The sequence below is a fragment of the Penicillium chermesinum genome (assembly GCF_028974085.1).
Source record: "Penicillium chermesinum strain IBT 19713 chromosome Unknown utg000004l:1.0-3345178.0:1.0-3348027.0, whole genome shotgun sequence".
Lineage (NCBI taxonomy): Eukaryota > Fungi > Ascomycota > Eurotiomycetes > Eurotiales > Aspergillaceae > Penicillium > Penicillium chermesinum.
The window spans coordinates 2,513,427-2,538,356 of NW_026695314.1; the positions used below are offsets into that span (position 1 = coordinate 2,513,427).

Sequence of the window (24,930 nt, forward strand, 5' to 3'; positions counted from 1 at the left end):
GATCGAACAGTCCCAAATCTTGGGCCAATGAAATAGCTTGCTGCAGCATTAACCAACACAAACTAGACCTTCCTTGCCATGATGACCTGATCGATATATCAGTGAGAGAGGGAAATGAGGTGCAGAAGAATTTTGCTTGCACTTACACGCAACACATAAGAAGAAGGCCTTGGACACTAGTCAGTGATGGGTTTCCTTCCTCTGCCCGCCAAAGTTCCTCTGCTGCCGAGAAGAAGTGTTGGCCTCGTGAGAACCGGTCTTCATTATCTGCAAAGGCTCCGACTCGATCGGAATTTGTCTGCATAATTAGAACCACGCTGATCGCTGGATGGTTGGAATATATGGGCCTCATACACTTGCCACTGACAAGATACTATTAACTAAAAGCGGGGAGCAAAATTCAGATTCCGATTGCCCTCGCTGCATATTTCCGAGAAACGTTCCTTGGTCAAGAATCTGAGAACATGGATGATCCCATGTAAAGAATAGCGAGATGAGATGTGACACTAGATCATCATCATCCGTGACGGATGTCCATGGCTTCGCTGAAACCGCGAACAGGGGTACATCACAGAGGCTCTCCAAGCTAACTCGTGCATATGGATCACGAGCCGTTTGTGTGGTGAGATTTGCCACTTCCTTCCCTCCCCATATAGGCAGATTGTGCTGAACAGATCCATGTCTGGCTCCAGACTCTGGAGGACTTGGAGGTGCTCCGTCGGGCTCGTTATCCCCATCCTCAGATATTGATTGACTCGCGAAGGAGAGTGCTGAGGGGTCTCTGAAGTCAGTGACATCGCAACCCACGAAGCTAGCAACTTCCTTCAACGGCCGCCCACTTTTTATCATATCCACAAGTGTATCAACGGTACCCGTCTCGCCGCTCCGTATTGTCGTCAATAAGGAGTCTAGCAAGTCCTTATAGCTCGTCAGGTCTTGTATCGTTTTCTTCACGGCTACTTTACGGCGCAAATCTTTCGTCCGATCGAATTGGCAGTATTCTTCAGTGTGCGCGCCGACACAGGCTTTACATGGGCCGGGTTCTCCAGAGCACTAAAAGCAAATGTATCTCGGTCAGCTCTCATTGATACGAGATGATCAAAAACATGCTTATTTTTGATCGGCTTACCTTCCTCTTGGCTGCTTTACATGCTAAGCACGCCGTCGAGTTTTTTTTGGTCCTGCTGATCGGCCGGTGTGACTGTGGTGCGATTGAACGGCCTGGCCCTGGGGCTAGGGGAGGAAGACTCTTCTGAGGATCGTGTGGTCTCATTGTTGCCCCCCGAAAGCAAGCGGCTTTATAGTCGTAAAGCTTCCTCTCTTTCTGGTATCTGTTCGCTATCCGTGGCGAAACCGCCCATCCAATTTCCTCTCGATGGCCCCGTGCGCAACGTGGCCAGGGTTAGAAGCCGACCCTGGTCTTTGGATCCCACCAGAATTGAAATCGTACCGAAGTCAACCCCTGCTGGAGAAGTAATATGGCATCCCAAGAGCCTGATTACCCAACAGATAACATCAAGGTTCGGAAAGATTTGTCGTGATCAAAATGTTCAGGCCAAAAGCCATGCTCCAGAGCTGGCGCGGTGTATGGGCGGTTCGGACGAGACAAGGTACGCGAAGCGGAGGGTAAGATTGCGTAAAGTGGAGACCAAGATCAAGCTGCAAGCAAGACAGAAGAAGCGTCTGAAAGAAACAGGATCAACCTTGGACCAAAATGAGGGGGAAAACACCGACGGACAAACACAAGACGGTCCGGGGGCCCGTCACACAGCCCGGGTACTCCAGTGGCTCAGTGGGTCAAAAGCGAGCGAAGGAAGGTGATTGGGAATGAGAAGATCCAAGGGCATTTTATCTGGTGTCGTTGGTATGTCCATAGGGACCAAAAATACCCAAGCATCCATCGACACGAAGTCAGTCCCAAAACTTGGTCTAAGGGCGGGAGAGCTGCATGAGTTGGTGCACGGAAACGGGACTGGTATGGCCCCGGTGGGCGCCACAATCAGGGCTTCGAGCGAACCAGGATTCTGGAATGAGAGAATGAAGGAACAAAAGAAAAACCAGATCCTCCTGCCTGTCACTCAGCTCCACCCATCCTCCAACTACAGCCTCGCACTGGGCAGACAACAGGGTCCGGGATTGGGAACCGGAATTATTAAACCCTTGCCACAGCCCAGTTCCAGCTCGCGAAGATCCTCATCCAACGAATGGATCCTATTGTCGAGTATGTGGAACGGAAAGAACGCCTACAGTACAGCTGGACGAGTACATACAGCTTTGTAATGCCAGGCATTTGGTTGATGTCGACTAGTACGGGAAATGGGTTGCTCCCTCCATGCAGCCTACCCGTGCTGGAAATGTCAATAGTTCCAGTCAATGCCTTCATCCCAAGAGGCATTTGGGATGTTTGACAGACTTGTTTTTTTCCATGGATTTCCTCAGTTTTGAGGGTCCCAGCCCTCCTCAAAGATCCCCTGTCTAGCTCTCACTTACGAATCCGCAGTCAACCTCTTCACCCCTATCATGGCTCGGTGTTGAGATCCATCGGATGAGAAATGCTGCTAAATGATATTAGCCTTTTAGCCTTGCGCCTGCGTGTTCCACCTTGCTAGATCCCTGCAAATGCCTAGAACTTTCAATTTGGCCCACTCAGCAGATGGTGGGTTAAATCCCGACAAGACTCGGAATTCTTCGCCGCTAAGGACTGTTGATCGAACTCAGGATTTTATTTCATAGCCCGTTTTGCCCAGTCATCGAACGAATCTCGAGGGTCGACCCGCATACTGGATTATGAACTCGTATCCTTTCGTAAGCCATTGGCGCGGGATTTTGTTCCGCTAAGTCGGTCCACCCTGACTGCTATGGCGTCTTCAGACGCGATCTCGAACGCATACTTAGCCTGGCGCATATATTATACATTCCTTTCAGTGAGAACATTTATACCCTACGCAGATAACTTTATTCTTCGCGCTTCTCCCCTTCTTTGTCTCCTCCTTCCACCATGTGTCCGATCATAGGTTCTTATTGCGGTAAATCTGCTATCCCAGGATATGTCGCCGCAGACCTGAAGCCTACCAGTTGATGTAATAATACGGCATGTAACTATACCAAAACCCCTAGCGTAACCTCCGGCAATTGTCACAGAGATCAATGCGCTAGCCCTTCCAGCTAACCTCTACTTGCAGTTAGATAGAAGCGATACTACATATGTGGCGATACGGGGTGGGGAATTATCCTAAGAAAGTTCTAACACGCATCGCGACAAAGCATCGGGGTCACTTATATCGATTGGAGCGCTACCAGGTATCTTTTTGTGGCGTGCTCCAGCTATATCTACTGAACATGGAAAAGGATTAAAAAAAAAGCCACTAAGTTAGGTTATGGAATGTTGTCTTCGGCTGGCAGGGAGTCGCCACCTTTCATGTTTCTTCTCCTGATACTTGTATCCTGGAATACACCGGTAAGAATGAAGCGCAACCCGAGGTCGTCATCTTCGATCGCAACATATGATTCATTCAGACAATTCCGACTGATGATAGCTCTTCATACTACCTCGGGACCGTTTGGGTTGCAGCCCATAGTCTGTCACCGGGGAGAGTGAGCCCGGATTTGGCAACACTTCTTCTATTGCCCATGCCTTCGCAAGGTACGTGCTGGAGAGATACCCCATCTTAGGGATTTGACTTCAAATCCCGCGGAGGTACTGTAGATCAGACATTTGCCGCCAATCAAAACTGCAGCTACCGAAAATTACCGACCACTGTACAAACACGACGCACTCGTCAAGGTCGTTAAGGTCGGCACTCTTCATTGGCCCGGTAAATCCAGCCGCGGCTGGCGCGCCCGCATATCCGGTTCAAGCTGTCATGCTGGCGAGGCAAACTGTTGGCAAACCTGGTTCGATGCACAACCTGCAGTGGGTTGAGCTGAAATCTCACCTGAATAATAGTGCCGGCGTCGAGTACTAGATCTGGCTTAGTGGGGAATATTCCATAAACCTTATATTGGCTATTGGTACGGAGTAGCGTTAGACTACCCCCTGTTACTAGTTAGTGGGCCGCGTCCATGGCCTTGAACTTACTTCCCACCTAAATGGGTCGGGTTCCAGCTCAACGGTACTTATGGCCAGGGGCCGCCAGACAGCCGCATGGGTAGCAAGCTCCTCCTACTGTAGTAGGCCGAAGCTTTATCCTAACGACGGGAAAGCGATTGTGGCTGCTGGCTGACCTCTAGCAGCTAGATAGGCTCAGCCCCAGATCGGATTTGCGTTGGTGCTCGGGCCCCTTCAAATTAGCCAAACATCCGGTACAAATGCAATACGCCCAAGAGGTTGCCCCAGCCTTTTTTTCTAATTTTGCTTCACTTTTCTAATTTTCCAAGTGGGGATCTCGTATAGCTACGGCCCCTTGAACAAAGAGACCGGAAGCTTTACGTCTGATTGGCGGAATATAAATACCTTTGCCGTATCTTTGACGGCCTCGGCCAATTCATGTGCAGCACCCCTGTAAAATATCAAAAACATGGTACGGTTTCATTCGGCTGAACCCTTGATATCATAATGCTTGAATCCATCTTGGTTCTCTAACTTCCGTACCCCGTTCAACGAGACACAAAAGTACCCACGATGCATGGAGGGGGAAAACAACGATAGCAGGTAGTCCAGAGTGCCCCCTTCTCTACTCGAAATCCATCTCTACCCGGAGTCAATGCCCAGGACACTTGAAAAAGGCCTTGCATACGTGTAGTAACAAGTCTGGAAGCTCCAGAAGGAAATCTGAGTCGCCTTGCAGGGCTTCCCACATCAGATGATGCTGGCTCTTGGGCTGTGAGGGACTGACGCGGAAATGCTTCAAAAAGATCTCCTGGAGTTGTTTGTATGGGATTTCGCAAGAATAAAGCTCCTTCAAAAGGTGGCAGAACTGGTCCATTCCCATAGGAAGAGAAAGGCTCTCTTTGAAGCGAGCGGCGGCCAGTCTCTCCAACCCGGAGATTTTGAAGTAATCTGCCTCGGCAAACATCCGCAAGTGATAGTAACTGGGGTGGCAACCATCCAACGAAGGCCTTGGATCCCCGATATGGTCCGCTGCTGTGTTGGTTTGATCCTGTACGTCGTAGTGGCTAGATACCTTCGCCTGTTTCTTACTCCCAGTCTGCATATCCCCTGCAGTTCGCTTCAACGTCGACTTGGAAGGCGTGTGATTTGTAGCGCTGGCCTCTGCCAGTGTCGCTTCAGGCACTACTTGGTTCCCCTCTTTCAAGGGGCTTTTGGTGGCCGTATCCTGTCGAATTACATATCGAGAATCATAGTAGCCCTTGTAGAGGTACTCGAGCATTTTCTCGATGAGGATAGCGTCTTTCGTCTCTGAGTCGAGGACAATCTTTCCATTGGATTCCTGCAGGGGAACATGGGTTCAGACTCCAACGCCACACGCGGTATATGATGACATAAATACCTGAAATTCGCCCGTGCAGGCCTTCTCAAAGTAATCAGACTGCGGACACACGATGGTTTTGTGCGCGGGAAATATTTTATCGCCGCAGTAGATTTTTAAGTTGCTATACTTTGTATTCAGAAATAGACTGTCTGGTCAGTATGAGACTCACTTCATCATGAAGGAAGGATCGCTCTCACTCCGGGACGGCTATATGGAAATGAGCCTGGCCTGCTCTGCCCATGGCGAGTCTGCTCAAATTTGGCGTTGGGTATGTGGAGGTTATCGGAAGGTAGGAGTGAAAGAAGGAACCTTCCTCGCCTTCTATGGATGGCGTGAGGATATTTGTTGGTGGGAAGTATGAGGAGATTCGTTGGCGGAAGAAGAGTCGTTGGCGGAAGAAGAGTCGTTGGCGGAAGAGAACCTAGGGAGGAATGAAGTATTGAGATGAAGGCAAATTCAAGCTGCGAAAAAGAGCCCCGCAAGAGTAATAAGAAAACTACGAGGATTAAGGGCCAAGGCCTGGGTGATTCGAAAAGCAGATTTGATCTTGGAGAAGAATTGCAGCTTGGGCATAAATTGATTGCACGTCCTACGAGTTGAACTGTTGAACCCGCTTCGAGGCGGAGGATCCCTTTGCTCTAGTAGAATTAATATGCATGCACAAATGCTCCTCAATGACAGCGGTACTCTTAGATGATACTCCCTGTCAGTCAACGCCTCGCATCGTCTTTTCAGACTCTATGTTTTCACCTGGTGTATACTATGTCGCTCCTATCAAGGGTCTACTAGCAGCTTCCTTCATGCTGCTTGTCACTTGACGCCGACTGGGGCTCACGTACTAGTAATATCTATACAAATAGTAGCCAGCTACTGGTACTATATACTGTTCACGTATGGGTGCTTTGCACACACAGCTTCAAAGTGAAGGGAAGAGAGAGCCTAGATCGTATCTTCCGGCGTATACAGTAGGAGAAGAGATCCGTCCAATTAAGGAGAGTTTACTACCAGTAGTAAGTTCTGTGGTACTACGGAGCCTCCCCAAGCTAAATAACTATACTCTTCAAGGTTAAACCTGGGAAGCTGACGTATCAAACCTCCCAAGGTCACACTTGCGCGGCTATTGTCGGCATAGGTGGGTCCCCACAGTAGATAGGGAACGGCGCCTATCAGACCATCCATGCCAGTATGTCATGGCAGGGCGTACGTTATGCAGGCTTTGTGCTCTCAAAAATGAGCCATTATCGGCATTGATATGCCAGGAGCAAATCGGATCACTCAACTGCCAGTCGCACTTATCCGTTCGAAATGCTAGTGGGCGCCAAACCCGAAGGACAAAGTCGGTCGTCCCTCGGCGAAAATCTTTTCTCCGTCGATTGGTACTCTCACGGGCCGGTACAAACCGCTCGGAAATATTAATATGCCATCGTCGCGGCTGTTCTGGGCTCTTCTTGTATTCATCGACTCATAACGGTTTCGCTCATATATAGAAGTTTATCCGCCCATCTGCCGACTTAATATTCTACCCGGCAAATTGTCGACCCACTTGTTGACTCACGAAATCCGTGGAGAACTTTCCAGATTTTATCTGCTTCCTTGAAAACGTCTTAGCAATCTACCGGACAGTCACGGACCTTCGTGTATTCATTATGGGTTCAATTGCACCTCAGATGGCCGAGCTCGATGGCTCACACTTCAACATCACCCGATCTACTACCCTGCGGGATGTGCCTTTGCCGGGTTCCCCAGAGGAGCTGAGCCATTCTTATTGCACGGACCACATGGTCACTGTTCGATGGACCGTTGGCAATGGATGGGAGACCCCTGAAGTGAAGCCTTACCAGAACCTGAGTATCGCTCCGACAGCCTCGGTGCTCCACTATGCTACGGAGTGTTTTGAGGGTATGAAAGTGTACCGCGGTTACGATGGCAAGCTGCGATTGTTCCGTCCTGACCTCAACGGGCAGCGACTAAACAACAGTTCCCAGCGCTCATCTCTGCCTGGCTTCAAATACGACGAGCTGAAGAAGCTGGTTGCGAAGCTGATGCAGATTGACGGCCCCCGTATGTACCATGGAAAACTTATTTCTTCCCATCAATATGCTAACGTTCATCTGTGCATCAGGCTGGCTTCCCAAGGATCGACCTGGCTCGTTCCTCTATATCCGACCCACTGTCATCGGCAATGGGCCTCATCTCGGCGTTCAGGTGCCCAAGGAGGCCCTCTTGTTCATCATTGCGGTGCCTTGGCCTGATTTCACCAAGACGAGAAAAACCGGTGGCCTTCGGCTTTTCGCCTCTACACCCGACACTATCCGCGCTTGGCCTGGTGGATTTGGTTACGCCAAGCTGGGTGCAAACTACGGCCCATCCCTCCTGGCCCATGGCAAGGCCCAGGCTCTGGGCTTTGACCAGATTCTGTGGCTGTTTGGCGACGATCGCCAGGTCACTGAGGCAGGTGCCAGCAACTTCTTCCTTATTTGGAGGAACAAAGAAACCCAGAAACTGGAGCTCGTGACTGCTCCGTTGGAGAACCAGCTGATTCTCCCGGGTGTGACCCGACGAAGTGTCTTGGAATTGGTTAACGAGAGGCTCTCCAAGAAGGCCGTAGGCAACCTAGAACCTTTGGAAGTTGTGGAGAGGACTTTCACCATTGGTGAGATCGAGCAGGCAGCGCAGGAGGGCCGCATTGTTGAGTCCTTCGTATCGGGCACTGCAGTAAGTTTTGCTGACATCCTAGTGAAGGCGTTGAAACTTTCCAAAGCTAACAGCTACCAATAGTACTTTATCACCCCTGTGGCCATGATTCGCAACAACGAGACTGATATCAGCACTTTGCCTGAGAATGGTGAGCCTGCTGGCTATGCTGCTCAGATCAAATCATGGATGGAAGCTATCATCTATGGCAAGGAGGCACATGACTGGGGATACGTGGTGGAAAACGAAGAAAACTGAACATGGAAAACTGATTTACTGAGTTACATTTTCATCGATAGATCGCGTGATTTGAAAGAGCCTTTTCATGATGACAATAGAAATATGCACGTTCAAGCGACCACAACCAAAATTATTGCCGGATACTGTACATGTAAAAATGGCTTCTGAGAGTTCTGAATAGAGCCTGAAGAGACATAAGCATAAACTTATTGCCTGAAAAGGGGTGTGGAAATCTCCGAGGAATGGAGACGGAACCTGGTGACTTTATAAATTATCTGGTGGATGCGAATTGCTCTCTGGTGAAAGCCGACCGTACGCTGGTGACATAAATCGCATCCGGGTGGCTCAAAGTCGACCTTGGTGATTTTACAGATTATTCGAGTCAATAACCCAAAATAATTCGTCAATTTCACCATATTCATAGAGTACCACCACCTTCCTCCACGATGACCGGCGCATACTCACCAGTCTCCTCATCCTCGTCGTTATCCGAAACATCCATCTCAACCTGTTCACCGTCCTCTAGCTGTAACATGCCTCTTTTGACAAAATCTGCTGGTTTCAAGTCCCAGTCAAATTCTTCCTTGACCCATCTCTCGATTTTGGCAAGCTCCACCTTGACGGTAGATCTGGCCCCATCTTCAAGCATAAAGTCCACGGACCGCCGAAACTTCACAAGCAGTTCGCGTAAGAATGCGCCACCATCGTCTCCGTCGATTTCGAACACTCCGCCCTCGACATCATCACATCGTTTTAATTGTTGTAACAGAAGGCGAAGAAAAGCACTGATGAAATGCTCCCGGTCCAATATCGCTTGACGAGAAGTAAGCACGAGCTCCACCAATCTCTTCCATTGTTGTAAACAGGAGTAATTCATCATAGTCATAACCATGATGAATGTGAATTGTATCTCCCCGAGTACCTGGGACTCGCCCTCTCGTTCATCGATGGCCGTTTCCCCGAGTATTCTACTCGAATATCGCGAGATCAAATCTCCCAGAGCCCAGGATCGATCTTGAGCAGCGTCCGTCCGCTCTCGCCCAATCGCACCTTCTCTCCAAGTTCGTTTTAGATCGATAGGAAGAAACCCGAAATCTCTCTCTTGTTGCCCCATAGCCCCAGGCACCCCGTCCGGACCAACGGTCGGAGTATCGAGACCAGGAATGTGATCCGCATCGCGGCTCGCCGAGCTAGCAGAGGTAACCATCCATCGCGGATGGCCATCAACATCGTAATTCGGGTCTCCGACAACACGGGACAGCATCTGAGGGGATATCCGACTCGTAAGCTGTCGCCAGTCCTTCCTGCCCTGCTCTTCCGCCTCGCTATCTTCTTCAGCCTCGGCCACACCAGCTTGCTCTGAGCCGCGCTGATTAGCCCGCCACGGCGCAGACACCCGGCTTCGATACCGGAACAGTCCACCTCGCTGCCAGATGGAGCTGAGATTGGCCTTGTAGCGCATTGCTTCCTGGCGGTCAGCATCACTGTCGCCGCGCAGCGTGGCCAGGGACTCGGTCTCGGCACTCCATTTCCATATGTAGATCTCTGCGCCGGGGTTTGGGGGTTGTGCTCGGACGAGCGCAGAGTCGCTTTGTTCTGTGCCCGCGGCGCTGATATCGCCGATGTAGAACCATGCTCCTGATCGCAACGAGAGGCTCTCTGTTGTGCCACTGTAGAGAAAATGCCAGCCGCTGGGCAGATCCTTGATTCCGTGGAAGTTGCTGGTCGAAGTGAAGGTGATGAGGTCGATGCCGACGAGGGTCTTGAGAGGGAGGTCTGGGAGCAGGATTGTCGGCGAGGGATGCACGCGAGAAGCCATGATTCCCAGGCACACCGAAAGAATATCTCACGGGCGACTAAGTGGTCTCTCGTTGGCGTAGAGCAGCCTACACAGCTTGCGCGCGGTCCTGACGCGGTGCGGTGGTTAGGGATACGGTACCGAAGTTAAGGTCCGGAGGAACCCGATGGGTTTAGTCAAGACAAATGTTGGACGGTGGCGATTGTGAAAGAAAATGGGTATCAAGTGGTCAATAGCCGCGCTTTTACGCAGAAGGTGTAAGGAATAGATGAGTGTTGGAGCTGCCAAAAAAAACGCTCGAGCTTCTTCATCGGCCCCGCGGTAGGTCCCCGCACAGGGCTGAAAGCGCGCCAGGATATAATCGACGGCATCTGCCGGGCTGAATCGACAGGTAGTTTTACGAGAACTTTACGAGAAAATCATATTAGGCAACCCAGAACCGGCCAATCGATTTAGTTGTCAATGACAATCTACTCCAATAGCTAAGACTGAGCATAACAAACTTTTCAGGGCGTGATAGAAATTGAAGACCAGGCAATAAGGGCCGTTCTTCGCGTTTATTCCATCCACAAATGCAGGTAGACCCCGCAGATAGCCTCCAATCCAGCCACGCACGCAAGTCGTAGGCGGAAACGAAAGACGTACCCGCACACGTCTACAGACGACGACCACGGCGACCACCCTTGCGACGAGTAGAGTCGGAGGGGGTGGGGGTGACGTCCTCGATACGTCCAATGCGCATGCCAGCACGGGCAAGAGCACGGAGAGCGGACTGGGCACCAGGACCAGGGGTCTTGGTGCCGTTACCACCAGTGGCACGGATCTTGATGTGCAGAGCGTTGATACCGAGCTCCTTGCAGCGGGCAGCGACGTCCTGGGCAGCCAACATGGCAGCGTAGGGGGAGGACTCGTCACGGTCAGCCTTGACCTTCATACCACCGGTGACACGGGTGATGGTTTCGCGACCGCTGTAGGACAGGATTCGTTAGCCATTGCTCAGATTCAAGTTTGTTCGGGTTTTGCGCATGTTCCACCAGGTTGGCTGAGTTCATTGCGGGGAGGACGTACGAAAGATCAGTGACGTGGACGAAGGTATCGTTGAAAGAGGCGAAGATACGGGCAACGCCGAAAACGAGCTTGCCTGTACAAGCACAAGTCAGTCTCCAATATCACAATTAAGAATTATTCCAATGAGCGTTCAACATACCGTCACCGGCGAGAGGGCCGAAGGAGACGTTCTCCTTGGCGGCGGGAGCCTTCTTGGGGGGAGCCATTGCGAGTGGTGTGGGATGGGGTTGTCGTGGATGGAATATGAGAAGGAAAAAGTGAAGCGGGCGCAAACTTCGAAGATGCTAAAAAGTGGGTGTGTGCCCTGAGAGTATTCTTGCATCCTGATTGGCTTGTATGGCCTGTGGGTAAGCGAGCCGATGACTAAGATGCGGTTCCGGTACGACAGTCGGCCCGGAAAGCGGTGTATGTAGCAAGCTGCATCCGTCTATTTAAAATTTTCTCTCTTACCGAGACGCTGAGCTCTCTTTGTTTCGCGAAAAGATCTTCTCCGCACCCTTGCAACCCGATGGACGACAAGAGTGACGGCTAAAGTACGAAGACCGACCAACTGATTTACTAACAATAGTCGTGGTGGTCACTGTGAACACTTCAATCACCGACGCAATTGGTCTTGACTCGTTGCGGAAATGGGTCGTACCAAGCAGGATGCCTCCATTGGCATCATTGGAATGGGCGACATGGGCAAAATGTATGCCCAGCGTCTGAGTGATGCAGGATGGAGGTAAATTGCTTCCCCCCCTAACAGCACGGAATCCGTGCTGTGTACCCAGAACAGGTAAGCTTACGACTCATCTCTCTCGTGTTTGCCCCTCCCTCGAATGATGACAAGAGTGCATTTGGCTCGAGCATGGCCTGGTGGTTAATTGCCTCGCCTTTCTGGTCGGTGATGAAACTACTGGGTCGTCAATGATGTAAAACCCTCGCTACCTTACTTTTTTCTTTGTCTGAACGTTTCTGAACATGATCATTTTTTTTGCTTGACCATTCTCCCAAGAGAAAACATATCATGCTAACGAATTTTCGTATTAGTCCACTCTTCTCGTGATATTGGCCATTCTGGATACTTCGCGCGGGCTATCCTCTTTATACTCTTTTACTAACGAAACATCTTTCCTCTTCAAGGATAAACGCATGTGATAAGCCTGAGAATTATGAAACCCTTCAAAAAGAATTTTCGTCCCAAGTACGTCTCCCGTCGGGGTCGTCCTGTTCAGACGCTCATCGTATAATAGCCCTTGGTTACCATTTTCCCCAATGGCCACCTTGTTTCCAGAATTAGCGATTTTATTCTGTACAGTGTAGAGGCCGGCGTGATCGACCGGGTTGTGGCACAGTACGGGCCATGTACGTGGATCTATTGACCCAATACCCTAAAAAACACTGTATTTCTGACTCGGTGTTCCTGAAAAGCAACGAAAGTCGGTGCCATTGTTGGAGGCCAAACCTCCTGTAAGGCTCCGGAGCTCAGCGCTTTCGAGAGACACCTGCCCGCGGATGTAGAGATCGTTTCATGCCATTCGTTGCATGGACCCAAAGTCAATCCCAAGGGCCAACCGCTGGTGGGCTTTCCCCCTTCGTTTTTTGAATTCACACCGGCTGTGACGTTAACTTCTGGGAATTGCAGGTCCTCATCCAGCATCGCGCTTCAGATGAAAGTCTCCGATTCGTCGAACATATCCTCTCCTCATTTGGATCGAAACTGGTTTATCTGACGGGAGAAATGCACGACCGTATTACAGCCGACACGCAAGCGGTGACACATGCGGCGTTCTTGAGCATGGGTACTGCGTGGCAGGCGAATAACCAATTCCCATGGGAGATGTCACGCTGGGTCGGTGGTATTGAAAATGTGAAAATTAACATCACTCTTCGCATCTACTCCAACAAATGGCACGTTTATGCCGGCCTGGCCATCTTGAATCCCGCGGCCAAGCAACAGATTCGGCAATATGCAGAGTCTGTCACGGATTTGTACAAGCTGATGATTGGCGGTCACCGAGATGAATTGAAGCGTCGAGTGAAGGCCGCTGGTGCATCAGTTTTCAAAGATGGTACCCCGGGCCAAGACCTCTTGCTGAAGGATGAGCATCTCGACCAATTCTCTCTGTCGACGCGCTCTCGTGAGGCCTCGCCACCAAACAACCATTTGAGTCTGCTCGCCATTGTCGATTGTTGGTCAAAGTTGGGCATCGTTCCCTATGATCATATGATATGTTCAACTCCTGTATGTGATTACCTGTCGGCAATAAGAAAGCCGTGGACCAGTGCTTCCGTCTAACATACCTTTCCTTAGCTCTTCCGTCTTTGGCTGGGTGTCACCGAATATCTTTTCCGTAACCCAGAACTTCTGGATTCGGCGCTGGACACGGCCATTGACGACAACACTTTCCGCTCGGATGACCTGGAATTCACATTTGCTGCTCGGGTAAGCCAGTGCATTCTAAAATAACAGTCAATCATCTCGAAATTAACCTTCTCTACTAGGCTTGGTCTGATTGTGTCTCCTTCGGGGACTTCGAATCGTACCGGGACAGGTTCGAGCGCATTGCTTCTTACTTCTCTCCCCGTTTCCCTGAAGCTGCTAAGCTTGGCAATGAGATGATGAAGACGCTTCTAGAAAAGACAAGCGGTCAGCCATAGACTTGGATATGTGCTGATATACCCAGCCGGGCAAGCGCCCGGGTATATTGTATGATACAGCGAAGGTTCGATTGGAACATGCAGAGACCCATAACGAGGGTTTTCAAGGTATATGCGATGATGTGATGATATGAAGTCGGCGGCAGGGGCGAGAGGATATATTTTTCAGGGGTGTATTGATATTTTCGTTCTTTGTCGATATTAGTATGAATCACGCCGACGAACTCTGGTGTACTAGCCTCTCTGGCCGAATTAGAGATGTAATAGCACTCTATGTTGGAAATTCTAACATTTTGAGTTTTCTCCCTCTAGTCCTCGGTTTGTGCGTTTTTAGTTTGCCCTTGAATGATATTTGACGTATCATATTGCCCGCTGGCACGTATATGCCCTGTTGCGTGCCGTGCTTACATGGTAGGTGTATAGGATCTTTCAATCTGGAACTGGTAGTAGGAAGTAGAAAGGAGGGTTCATCTATTAGTGTCCATTTCCTATATTCCGTCTGGCAATTCCAAACTCGATGACATAGCTGTTCTGGATTGCCAGTCATCCCAACTGTTTCGTATTTCTCCCGGGCCTCCTTGGCTGCAGTCCTGTGACCCAACATACGTACAGCCCATTTTGCGCGGCGATGAACTTATCAATGGCAGCAACAAATCCTGGTTCATTACCACGAGCAAAAGTATATCCGAGAAGTGAATAGACCAGGACCAATAAAGACAACGTCAGCGCCTGGAATGGCACCTATAGCATCAATCTTCAATACCTGTTTGACCCTCAATCTTGATCATATTAGTGATCGGTTCATTGGCACATCTCATGTACTCGGGGGTAATGCGCCCATATACAATTGCCGGGGAAGCAGATCCTTGACCGCGTCTTCCCTGCAGTATGAACTTGGATGAGGCCACGGTTTGAGTAGGCGACGAGGGAATTGCTGTGAAGGTCATCGATAGGAACTCATTTGCCATGGGTCTCCTCAACAATCTTGTTCGAGAATTCTCGATTGTGATTCTGTGTCTAGTCGGGTGGCGGGGTGGCTCGTTGTGGGCAAACTGGCTATGGGTGCTTAGGTCATGCTATGTTGAGGGCATATCAGTCCTAGAAGGTGAATATAAGAGGCAGTAGGAAAAATTTCTGATTAAGTCCTCATCGAGAGCAAGGCCCATGCACCAGGGCGAGTATATGTGTGTCAGGGTCATGCTTCCCGTTTGATCGTCTCCGAACTTTCTTAAGGTTAGTATTCACTCATTCTGTTTCTGAAAGTTCGAAATAGTCACGCCTACTTCAAGTTTAACTTTACCACTTGTAGTTCCATTTGTACTTCGAGTTGAGAATTGCGCCTCGTCGTAGTGGTACCAGAAGCCGTGATAATATATTAAAGCATCTATCCACCGTGCGCAGGTGCTGCTGGTAGTGGATGACAACGAATAAGTAATGCTAGCAGGCAAATAGAATAGAGGACCATTATTCAGACAAAGGGACTTCATAAGTAGCCATCTGATTTGCGCCTAGGTAAGGACCTGCGCTAACCAAGCCAGGCGTTTCACTCGAAAGTCCGGGGCCCGGGGCCGTTGGGTCACCTTAGTCATCCATGTTTGAGGCTGTGGATCAGACTGAACTGATCCGAGGGGAATAGTCAAGCGAACTCTAAGAGATCATTTCGTGCCAATAGACCAATATCCAACAAATTCAACAAATTCCCATGCCCATGGCAGATGCAGGTGCTCTCTGATCATCCCAGCCCGCGACCCGTGACAGTACGGAGGGCCATCCTCAGCTTCCCCTCTCCCTTCTCCATACTCCGAAACCCTTGCGCCGCGACTCGTTCTACCCAACTCCGGACCCCAATGCGGCCCCTCGATACTCAAGAATACTGCGACTGTCGCTAAGCTCCCCCCCCCTTGGCTTAATGGAGTGCTATGGCTTCCGCACACAACTCAACGTTCTCCGCGTCTACCCAGCACCGGGCGCTCGGTGACGGACGCGCTTCCTTCAGTCAGGATGGCTCGGTAGACGGGAGTTGGATCGAGGGGATCTCGAAGGCTGGACGAAATGGAAGGTCTGGATCTGGAGGGAGCATGGCGTCGGGCCCTCGTGGTGCATCGCTTGCTCCGTCGTTGGCTCCGTCCTTTGGAGGCCCAGGCAGCTTCAGCTCGGAACTCAAGAGCATGCAGTCCCGCAGTGCGACCCCACGAGCCGATACAACTTACGCACGCAGAGCCAGCAGATCAATCGGCGAAGATGATCTACCGACGACCGAGGAGCGCCAAGATTACCTACGAGACAAAATAGCGAAGGAAATGAAGATCAAGACCGGAACTGAGAATATGCTGGAAGCCCTATATGCGAAGCCACTTAAACAAACCAAAGAACAGCGACTTCGAGTGGAATCGGAATTGAGTACCTCCAACCGCAAATTAGCCGAATTACAACATGAGCTTGAGGAGGAGGTTTTGCGTGCGCAGGAGCCATCTGCGACCCCCCCCACGCAGCCGCCTCTCGGGATTTTTTTCGAGGAAGCCCTCTACGATCGCCGTCACGGAACAAGAACGGGACTAACTCATATGAAGAGGACCCCCCCGGAAGACGGCGAGGGGGATATGGAATCTCCGACCTATGTGCTTAGCGAGACTCTTCAAGCATTGGAGATCGAAGGCATGTCGCCTGATTTCTACGTGGAACGGGCTAACAGCTTAGTGGAGCTCTTCACGAGACACCCAACCCTCAAGTATGACCTTGCATGGCCTGTGTTTGGCCTCCGTGTCCAAGTAATGCTTTTGAGCGACAGTAAAGAAGTTGTGGCTGCTGGCTATCGACTAACACGCTACGCCATTGCCGACCGAAAATCGCTGCAAACTATTCGTGAGCTGCACACTGATGAACTTGTCATTTTGTCTCTAGTCAAGGAGAGCAAAGCTAGCATCGAACGAGAGCAGGCTCTCAAATTCGTGCGAGCATTTCTAGACGTGAAGGACGGCGTTAAAGAAATTTCCCGTGCCATTGTCAGGACCATCGTGTCCATTGCGGAGCATCATGAAGATCGTCTGCGTAACATTTCAATCATGACTTTGGCGGAGATGCTGGTCAAAGACCCCAATCTTGTGGCTTCCGCGGGCGGTTTCTCCGCTCTTCACGATGCATTATCCGAAGGAACCTTTGGCGCCTCGGAAAGTTTGATATCCAGTTTCCTCCATGTATTGGATACACCGCGCAGCCGTCAATATCTACAGGGCTGCGAGCTTGAAGCTGTTCTGGCACCCTTTACTGACTCGCTTGCGGATTCCTTCCGCAATGGCCGGTTAAAATCTGCCGCTCGTGCCATATCTGTGATGCTTAAAACGTGGCCGGGTCTTGTGATCCTTGCACGCCATGAAGCTAAGCCACTCCGCTCTCTTCTCGAGTCACTTCGATACCCGGATCCCCAAGCACGAGATCTGATTATGGAGTTAATATTCGATGCCCTGCGGATCAAACCGCCATCCTGGTCATCATCTTTCTTAGCAGGAAGGAGACTGACAACTTATGGTCGCGTGTCAAACCTCCGACTGGACACTGACCGGAAACATGCAAGGTCATTTTCCGGTAGTGGCCCCAACAAATTCGATTTGACAGCGCACTTCTCGACTCTCATTCTTGCGGCATTGGTCGCTGCTGGCCTACCTGAGGTAGGGTTTCTTTTCCTTTACCTTTTTCTTTTTTTTTTATTTAAATGATAGTTCAACCCGGATCAAAAGCTGATAAAACCAGGCATTATCAGAACTTATCGAAGATGAGGAAGATCCGTCTTTACGAAGAAAAGCGACTCTTCTATTAACGGAAGTGCTGAAACTGGCTCATCACTCATTACCAGCAAACGTCAGCGCGAAATTACAAGTTCTCCCTCATCTAATTTCCCCAGCTGTTCATCATGAAACAGAAAACCACGATGTCTCGACGACCACAATTTTCCAGATTGAAAGCATCAACCGGACATTGGCTCGCTCTGGAGCGGTGCCGAATGGCGTGGGGCGATACAACGTGGACACCGATATTTCAACTTCCTTGTTACCAAGTGAGCAGGGGAAAGATAAGCTCAGCCCAGCTATGGACGAGACTCAGTTTCGGAACGCTATCCTGGAGACGCACGTGTTGAATACCGTGAACTTCAACAAGTGGAAGTGGGATCTGATTCATCGTCTCCTTGAAGGTCCCCTGACAAATCCAAAGCGGATGGACGAGGCGATCAAAGGTTCGAAGTTCATGAAACGCCTCCTCGGCTTCTACCGACCTTTCAAATACCGGTTCGCTCTGATCCCAAACACAAAACCAAATCAACGCTACGTGAGGACTGGCTGTGCCCTGATGCGCACCCTTGTCCAAACCCCAGAAGGCACCAAGTACCTGGCGGAGAACAAGTTTCTACGGCAGGTTGCCGAATGTCTTGCACAACTCGACCGTATGAGTGGCCTAACGTCGGAATCCCCACTATTCTCTCGAGAGCAAATGGCGAACACGCTGAGCGGCGGATATTTCGCAATGCTGGGCACATTAAGCGCCGATGCGAATGGACTGCTTATGATGGAACGATGGCATATGCTGAACATGTTCTACCATATCATTGAGCTGCAGGATCGAAACGACCTCATCCAGACCCTTCTAGGGAACATGGATTATAGTCGAGAGAGCCATTTACGTGTGATGCTGTCGAAAGCATTAACAATTGGATCCAAGGAGATTCGAATTTTCGCCACCAAGCTCCTCCGCAAATACGCCGTTGGAGATGTTACGATCTCCTTACAGGTGGCAATCAGCAACGCCGAATGGGTTGTGAAACTCCTTGTTACCCAATTATACGACCCCGATGTCACGGTTTGCCAGATTGCGGTTAAGATTCTGGAAGAAGCATGCAACCAACGTGATTATCTGGAATTCGTGGTCAAATGTCGCCCGTCTTTGGACCATCTTGGAGAGATTGGGGCGCCACTTCTCTTGCGCTTCCTCTCAACTTCGGTTGGTTATCACTATCTGGATGGGCTGGACTATATCACCCAAGAGATGGATGATTGGTTCCTTGGTCGCAATGATTCCTATGTCGGTCTTGTGGAAGCCGCTCTATCACGTGCTTATGTTGACCAGCCACGGCGTGGTAGCTTTGTACCAGAGGACTTTGTTGAGCTTCAAGACATCGGTGTTGTTCCGCCTCACTTTTACCGAGAACTTGCAAGGACAGCGGAGGGTTGTAAACTCTTAGAGCAATCTGGGCATTTCAACGAGTTTGCTTGGACAATTCGCGACTTCCGCCTCAATGAGGAGGACCAGGAGGCTTTGCTGAAGGTCAAAGGTTGCCTCTGGGCTGTCGGAAATGTCGGTTCCATGGAACTTGGTGCTCCCTTCCTGGAACCAGAGATTGTTCAGCATATTATTGCGATTGCCGAAAGCGCCGGTGTCCTAACGATGCGAGGAACTGCGTTCTTTGTTTTGGGCTTGATATCACGAAGTCGACACGGGCTTAATGTCCTGCGGAGTCTCGGATGGGATTCGGCCATCGACCAGGGTGGCGATTCACTAGGCCTGTGTCTGCCAGTTGACTTTAGGAAGCTGTTCTTGGTAAGTCCAAAAACAATTTAATGTTGGGTCGTTCCGGCCGTTAACAGTCGCAGGTTTCTTTTCCTGGTTATAATTCCAAATCGAAACGCACCCCGCAGACCAAGCTCAAGGAAGCAACCACCGATGCGGATCCCACCAATGAAAAAATCCTCAAGCTCATCGTGGATATGGGTAATACCGTCTTGTCAAAACGATCTGCTTCGGATCTCAACAAGTAAATATTCTATCTCCTCTCGCGCGATAATTCCCCTTTACTGATAATCGGATATAGTATCAAAACCAAAGAGCCTGAGCGATTTCACCAGGTTCATCTCTTTCGAAAGACTCTATGTATCCTTGAGAGTCACCATTTCCGACTTCCTTCCCGGCGGTTTTCCCTCGATCTATTTGACAAGAGTGTGATGCGGCGCATTGTCTTCGACGAGGATTCCGAGTCTGATTCCGACTCGTCAGTCTAATGGCGTTTGATGATATTAGGCTATCTCCATTCAGTCTATGGTTTTTCAACCCTGCCTTTCGGAGCAAGTGGCGGTATCTCTTTTTTTCTTCCCCTTTGGTTTTTAGCTTTTCTGTTCGTGTTTGCTCTGGGCATTTGAATCTAGCATAACGGCGACATTGGCAATGAGACACGAAACTACATCTGAGGCAATCCCTGAGAAATAATCACCCGTAGAAGCCATGGAAGTGATGTACCTTGAACTTCCAGCATCTGGAAGCCGGCGACTTAGTTACGCCTCAAAAACGCCGATTATCTAAAGTTGACCCGCTTTCCAATCTTAGGCCGGCTATATGCTGATCACGTCTCTTCCCCCAGTCTTCCAATTCTCTCCCCCCGAGCTTTGTTGCCCATATCGCTCGTCTCTTACAACTTCCTGATGCACCTCACATAGGATCGCATCGGAGTCGCCTGACGAGCGAACTGATCGATCATGAACGCAGCTACGTCATCCCCGCTACCTCCGACAGCCGAGGCCGAGGCTCCCGCCATCGAGGTGAATACTGATGAAGCATTCCGCCCTTCGGATCTAGATGTCGCACCTCATCTAGTCGTGCGCCTGATTCAATGCCCGCGCTGCCATCGTCCCCTCGAGCACCCATGTCGTTTGCCGTGCGGGAACGCAGTGTGTAAGCGCTGTTTACCTCCCGTGCGACCGCGCATTGGGATCACATACCCCGTGGCTCAGGGCCGCGAGGAAGGATTCACGTGCTACTGGGAGGGCCAGAACGGCTGTGTAGGAGAGCACTGCGTTGGGGACTGTGGGACCGATGTTGTGCTCTGCTCTGTGGCTGGTCTCTTCCACGAGGAGCTGATGTGGTCCATGCCGGGTGTAGAAGGCCCGGACCCACCTGAGATCGGGCGTGTCGTGCGCTGGAAGATCAATCGCAAAGCGGCAGACTCGGAACCACAGGCGTTGCGCATGAAGCAGCGTGGTTGGCTGCATGCATTGTACGAAGCGGCGTGGGGTGGCCGCTTGCCTTCTGATGCAACGGATATCGTCTATGAAGATACGGGCCCGGTTGATGCTCAACGGCTGCTGCAGCTTGCAGAAGAAGACCGCGGGCGTCTCAAAGAGCTGAAAGATAGATTGCGGGGAGAGCTAGATTGCCAGGTCTGTTATGGTCTGATTCTGGACCCGGTAACGTTGCCTTGTGGTCATACTTTCTGCCATTCATGCATTGCTCGCTCCTTGGATCATTCAGATCTCTGTCCAATATGCCGCCGCAAACTGGACATGCTATCATCTGTGTCTTCTGAGCCACTCAATAGGACGCTCGTGCGGCTCATCGACTTCTTCTTCTCAGACTTGGTCGAGGCCCGGCGCGAAGCGTTGGCACAGGATGAACTCGGTGTGGATCATAAGGACTTGCCACTGTTTGTGTGCACATTATCATTCCCGACGATGCCCACTTTTCTCCACATATTTGAACCACGTTATCGTCTCATGATCAGAAGAGTGGTCGAAAGTGGAAATGGGAAATTTGGGATGGTCATGTGGAATCGCCGTGGGCGATCACAATCAGATGAACTTGGCAGTGTGCCATTCATGCAGTACGGAACATTACTGATGGTGGAACGGTATGAACTTCTTCCAGACGGACGCAGCCTCGTAATTGCAACTGGGATCTCGCGATTCAAAATATTAGAAGCGGATGTGCTAGATGGATATCATGTTGCGAAAACAGAACGCGTGGACGACATCTCTCTGGCAGAAGAAGAAAGGCTGGAAGCCATTGAAACCACTACAAACATCAACACGGAACTAACGGATGATGGAGATGGGATTGATGGTCCATTGGATTCAATGTCGACCCAGGACTTGATGCTCCTGACCCGCGAATTTATTCGCAAGCAGCGCCAATCCGGTGCACCATGGCTCCATCCTCGTGTTATGCTAGCGTACGGACCTGTCCCAACAGATGCCGCTCGGTTCCCATGGTGGTTCGCTAGCATTCTGCCTATTGCCGAAGAGGAAAAGTATCCTATTCTTTCGGCAATAAGTGTACGAGAGCGATTGAAGATCTGTGCTAGATGGGCGAGAGACCTGGAAGCTCGTGAATGGTATGTCTATGCACTGACGCGAAGAATGATTCTCTCTAACCGATCTGATAGGTCCAGTCGATCATCCATCAGCTCTGCCTTATGACTAGCCGTCCCTCTTCTCATATTCTGCTTGATTCCCCTAGCATACAACCCATTTCTGTCACTAATACACTCACTAATCCCGGACGTGCTCACATCATTCACACCATTCTCCTTTTCAATATCGGTGTCCTTTGGTTCCCGAGGGCCTGTCGTCCTTGATTTGAACGACCAAACTCTGAATTCGATTACAGAGCCGGAGTCTCGTGTGGACGGTCAAGTGCAGTCGTCCATTTCCCATACCTTGGTGATCGCTGCATTCATGGCGATATTCCTCATCCAAGTTGGAATCAACTTCATGCAGGTCTTACGTACAGGAAGACGACAGAGAAGGCAGGCTCTGGAGCTCCAGTTTCCTCAACCTTTACCGCCCCGGAACAGAGCTTGAAACCGCGCGCAAGATACGAATGCTAGGGAGCAAGCATTACGACATGATGAAGAGGGACATCGACTGTAAGACTACGACGAAGGCCATCGAAGTGGTAGCCTTTCCTCAGAAAAGCTCAAAGAGCTTCAACACTTCTTGATGCCCACCTGTGGCCATCCTGTGATCATCTATAAGAATTAATTGATCTGGACCGGGCTGGGAGTAAATTTCCATCGAATCAGCGAGAATTTACAAAAAACGAGACACAGACTGTCACTGTTCTTTTCGGTCTTCGTCTCTACTGTTGATAAAATGCAGATACCTTGAATATGACATTGAAGACATGAGGCTTAGCTCTGCTAAGTAGCCTATCTAGGGAGTGTTTGCAGCCGTGTGAGCCAAAGGGCAATTGAACGAACCGAGGAAGGAAGGCCATGAGTTGCAGATCCAAGCCGCCAAAAAAGGGAGGCTCAGGCTTTACGGCTTATGCGCGACCAGAGGATTAACCATGGAAACTCATGATATAGGGAGGGCTCAACCACAGAGAGCTATGAAATACCCTGCCTGTTCATGCTGTATATGTATCTGTATCATAATACGAAGTTGAAACCATTCCTCCCGTTTGGTGGATCTGCTTTTTACCGATGGAAGAAAGGGAAATTGTTCAGATCGTGAAATGCTGTAACGGGCAATTCAAGTGAGAAGCCTTCTAGTACTAGTGCAGGACGCTCCTAGGGCTGAAACTAAAGATTCACACTGGCAGACTCAGGGATGCAACTCTACTATTAACCCCCAAAAATTACTAGAATTTGCCCATAAAATAACTCAGGCTGGTACTACTGTGTTTTCTTTCAATACTGACAACCATTTTCATTGAATTTGCTGGAGAAATCTGTTGAACAAATCTCCACGGGCCAAGCCATGGGAGTAATGATAGCCGAGTCACCACTGGACGAATCTCACTCAGAGGGTAATATCAGTAGATATGTAGGGCCCATCTTGGTTATATTTCCATCTAGGGACCAGTGTAGGTGCAGTTGGACAGGTCGAAGGTAGCCAAGTCAATGGTGTATGGGGGAGCAGTGCCGCCTATCTCTTATTTTAGTACATCCTAGTAGAGCATCAATCATGGGGCGTGAGACTACCCAAAGTTAGCGTGTAGGAGACAACGCAGCTGATGTTTTGGTCGCTTTGGTCTACATCAAAGTTGATGTTGCCGCCGTTTGCCCTCAGAACATCCACAAGGCTCTTGAGTTTGTTTCCGCTCAGCTCAAGACCGCTGGATGGGGCAGCAAAGGGGAATGCAGATGCAACAGCACACAGGGAAACAAAAGCTCCGAGGAACATCATGTTGGGGGTTGTTTGTTGAAAAGCTAACGAGGCTTGGTTCGATATACTAAGGCCTGTGGGATATCAGCCTAAGCGTTGAGATAGGCTTCCATCTTATACCGCCGCCTTCAAGCAGTCCTAATGAGGTTCCACTGGGCTCGACCGTTCTATGGGGTAACAGTATCATACCGTACCTGAGCACAAAACTCAAATTGACATTAAGCAACTCAGTCTGGGTCACCGTGTAACAACAATGTACCACGGCTGAGTCCACATCGTGGAGTTTGATCATTGAATCAAACGAATGTCTCTATTGTGCCTCCCCTTATGCTTTGAGCAAAGTCAACTTTAAATTGTACATATGTTTCGGGCTGATCTAAGTTCGCCGGTGAAGAAGTGTAGTAACGACCGGAGAGACAAGATGGATCATGCCAGTGCTAAATTAACCTCGATCCTTGGCTGTGAACACCTGCAAGGCCATCAGTAACAACTCTAATGTTCAAGTGCTACCTTATGCCGTTTCACGGCTCACTGTATGATGCTCAAGTAGATTCTTGGTACCTGACTAGCAATACCGAAACCCCCTGAGCCTGAAGATAGCTTAATATATCCGAGGAGCGCCAACCCAAATACTCGTACTAAGCCACGCTAATCTTCACTGGCAACTTGAATTATCGAACTTAAGGTTTCTTGTTATCAATATACAGGTTGGCACAACAGTGCTGCTATCAGGGCGAATTATAGCATTCCCCCCTTGATCGATCATCCTTGTACTCAGACGCCAGTAGTGACTCGGGTCAATGATTTGGGTCATGCTCAGCTTGAACCCGATTAGTCTACGCTATATGCAGAGCCCTGGAAGGAAAGACAAGAAATGATGTAATGCTACGACCGAGAACCTTGGGAAACGTGGAAGTATCTCTATGTTGGATTTGAATGGGGCAGCCCTTGGCTTTTCGGCGACCCTGGATTAAGGCACCACGAATACTAGAAGTATCTAAGGTATGAATGAGTAGCATGGTATTCAACTTTGGAAGTTCATCCTATAATCGCTCCAGGACATATGAATTGAAACGCATCAGGTGCTATAAAACACGAGGTGCCAACTATATCAGATTTTCTTTTAGCGTGG

General features: G+C 50.0%; 9 protein-coding genes across 9 annotated transcripts; 4 read left to right on the plus strand and 5 right to left on the minus strand.

Annotated features, from left to right (window-relative positions):
• Positions 1 to 142: 142 nt before the first annotated feature.
• Positions 143 to 1,273, minus strand: N7468_005839 (Zn(II)2Cys6 transcription factor; the record flags this gene model as incomplete). Its single annotated transcript, XM_058475135.1, has 3 exons — positions 143 to 298; positions 355 to 1,053; positions 1,130 to 1,273. The coding sequence occupies 3 exons, from the start codon at positions 1,271 to 1,273 to the stop codon at positions 143 to 145; spliced, it is 999 nt and encodes a 332-aa protein (XP_058330875.1).
• Positions 1,274 to 4,700: 3,427 nt separating this feature from the next.
• N7468_005840 (BTB/POZ domain-containing protein) lies at positions 4,701 to 5,673 on the minus strand (the record flags this gene model as incomplete). The annotated part of the gene is made up of 3 exons (XM_058475136.1): positions 4,701 to 5,390; positions 5,451 to 5,577; positions 5,630 to 5,673. The coding sequence occupies 3 exons, from the start codon at positions 5,671 to 5,673 to the stop codon at positions 4,701 to 4,703; spliced, it is 861 nt and encodes a 286-aa protein (XP_058330876.1).
• A 1,405-nt stretch (positions 5,674 to 7,078) lies between these two features.
• On the plus strand, positions 7,079 to 8,384 carry N7468_005841 (branched-chain amino acid aminotransferase, cytosolic; the record flags this gene model as incomplete). The annotated part of the gene is made up of 3 exons (XM_058475137.1): positions 7,079 to 7,493; positions 7,555 to 8,147; positions 8,211 to 8,384. 3 exons carry the CDS (start codon positions 7,079 to 7,081, stop codon positions 8,382 to 8,384), a joined length of 1,182 nt encoding a protein of 393 aa, XP_058330877.1.
• A 400-nt stretch (positions 8,385 to 8,784) lies between these two features.
• On the minus strand, positions 8,785 to 10,185 carry N7468_005842 (AAR2 splicing factor family protein; the record flags this gene model as incomplete). Its single annotated transcript, XM_058475138.1, has 1 exon — positions 8,785 to 10,185. The coding sequence occupies one exon, from the start codon at positions 10,183 to 10,185 to the stop codon at positions 8,785 to 8,787; it is 1,401 nt and encodes a 466-aa protein (XP_058330878.1).
• Positions 10,186 to 10,819: 634 nt separating this feature from the next.
• N7468_005843 (40S ribosomal protein uS11) lies at positions 10,820 to 11,438 on the minus strand (the record flags this gene model as incomplete). Its single annotated transcript, XM_058475139.1, has 3 exons — positions 10,820 to 11,132; positions 11,233 to 11,305; positions 11,372 to 11,438. The coding sequence occupies 3 exons, from the start codon at positions 11,436 to 11,438 to the stop codon at positions 10,820 to 10,822; spliced, it is 453 nt and encodes a 150-aa protein (XP_058330879.1).
• A 423-nt stretch (positions 11,439 to 11,861) lies between these two features.
• N7468_005844 (prephenate dehydrogenase (NADP(+))) lies at positions 11,862 to 13,875 on the plus strand (the record flags this gene model as incomplete). The annotated part of the gene is made up of 7 exons (XM_058475140.1): positions 11,862 to 11,956; positions 12,358 to 12,418; positions 12,468 to 12,579; positions 12,646 to 12,794; positions 12,860 to 13,459; positions 13,529 to 13,660; positions 13,720 to 13,875. The coding sequence occupies 7 exons, from the start codon at positions 11,862 to 11,864 to the stop codon at positions 13,873 to 13,875; spliced, it is 1,305 nt and encodes a 434-aa protein (XP_058330880.1).
• A 1,919-nt stretch (positions 13,876 to 15,794) lies between these two features.
• N7468_005845 (putative cytosolic regulator Pianissimo) lies at positions 15,795 to 19,919 on the plus strand (the record flags this gene model as incomplete). Its single annotated transcript, XM_058475141.1, has 4 exons — positions 15,795 to 17,540; positions 17,623 to 19,461; positions 19,515 to 19,675; positions 19,733 to 19,919. The coding sequence occupies 4 exons, from the start codon at positions 15,795 to 15,797 to the stop codon at positions 19,917 to 19,919; spliced, it is 3,933 nt and encodes a 1,310-aa protein (XP_058330881.1).
• Positions 19,920 to 20,390: 471 nt separating this feature from the next.
• On the plus strand, positions 20,391 to 22,106 carry N7468_005846 (uncharacterized protein; the record flags this gene model as incomplete). The annotated part of the gene is made up of 2 exons (XM_058475142.1): positions 20,391 to 22,021; positions 22,073 to 22,106. 2 exons carry the CDS (start codon positions 20,391 to 20,393, stop codon positions 22,104 to 22,106), a joined length of 1,665 nt encoding a protein of 554 aa, XP_058330882.1.
• Positions 22,107 to 23,484: 1,378 nt separating this feature from the next.
• Positions 23,485 to 23,819, minus strand: N7468_005847 (uncharacterized protein; the record flags this gene model as incomplete). Its single annotated transcript, XM_058475143.1, has 2 exons — positions 23,485 to 23,558; positions 23,615 to 23,819. 2 exons carry the CDS (start codon positions 23,817 to 23,819, stop codon positions 23,485 to 23,487), a joined length of 279 nt encoding a protein of 92 aa, XP_058330883.1.
• Between the last annotated feature and the right edge of the window lie 1,111 nt (positions 23,820 to 24,930).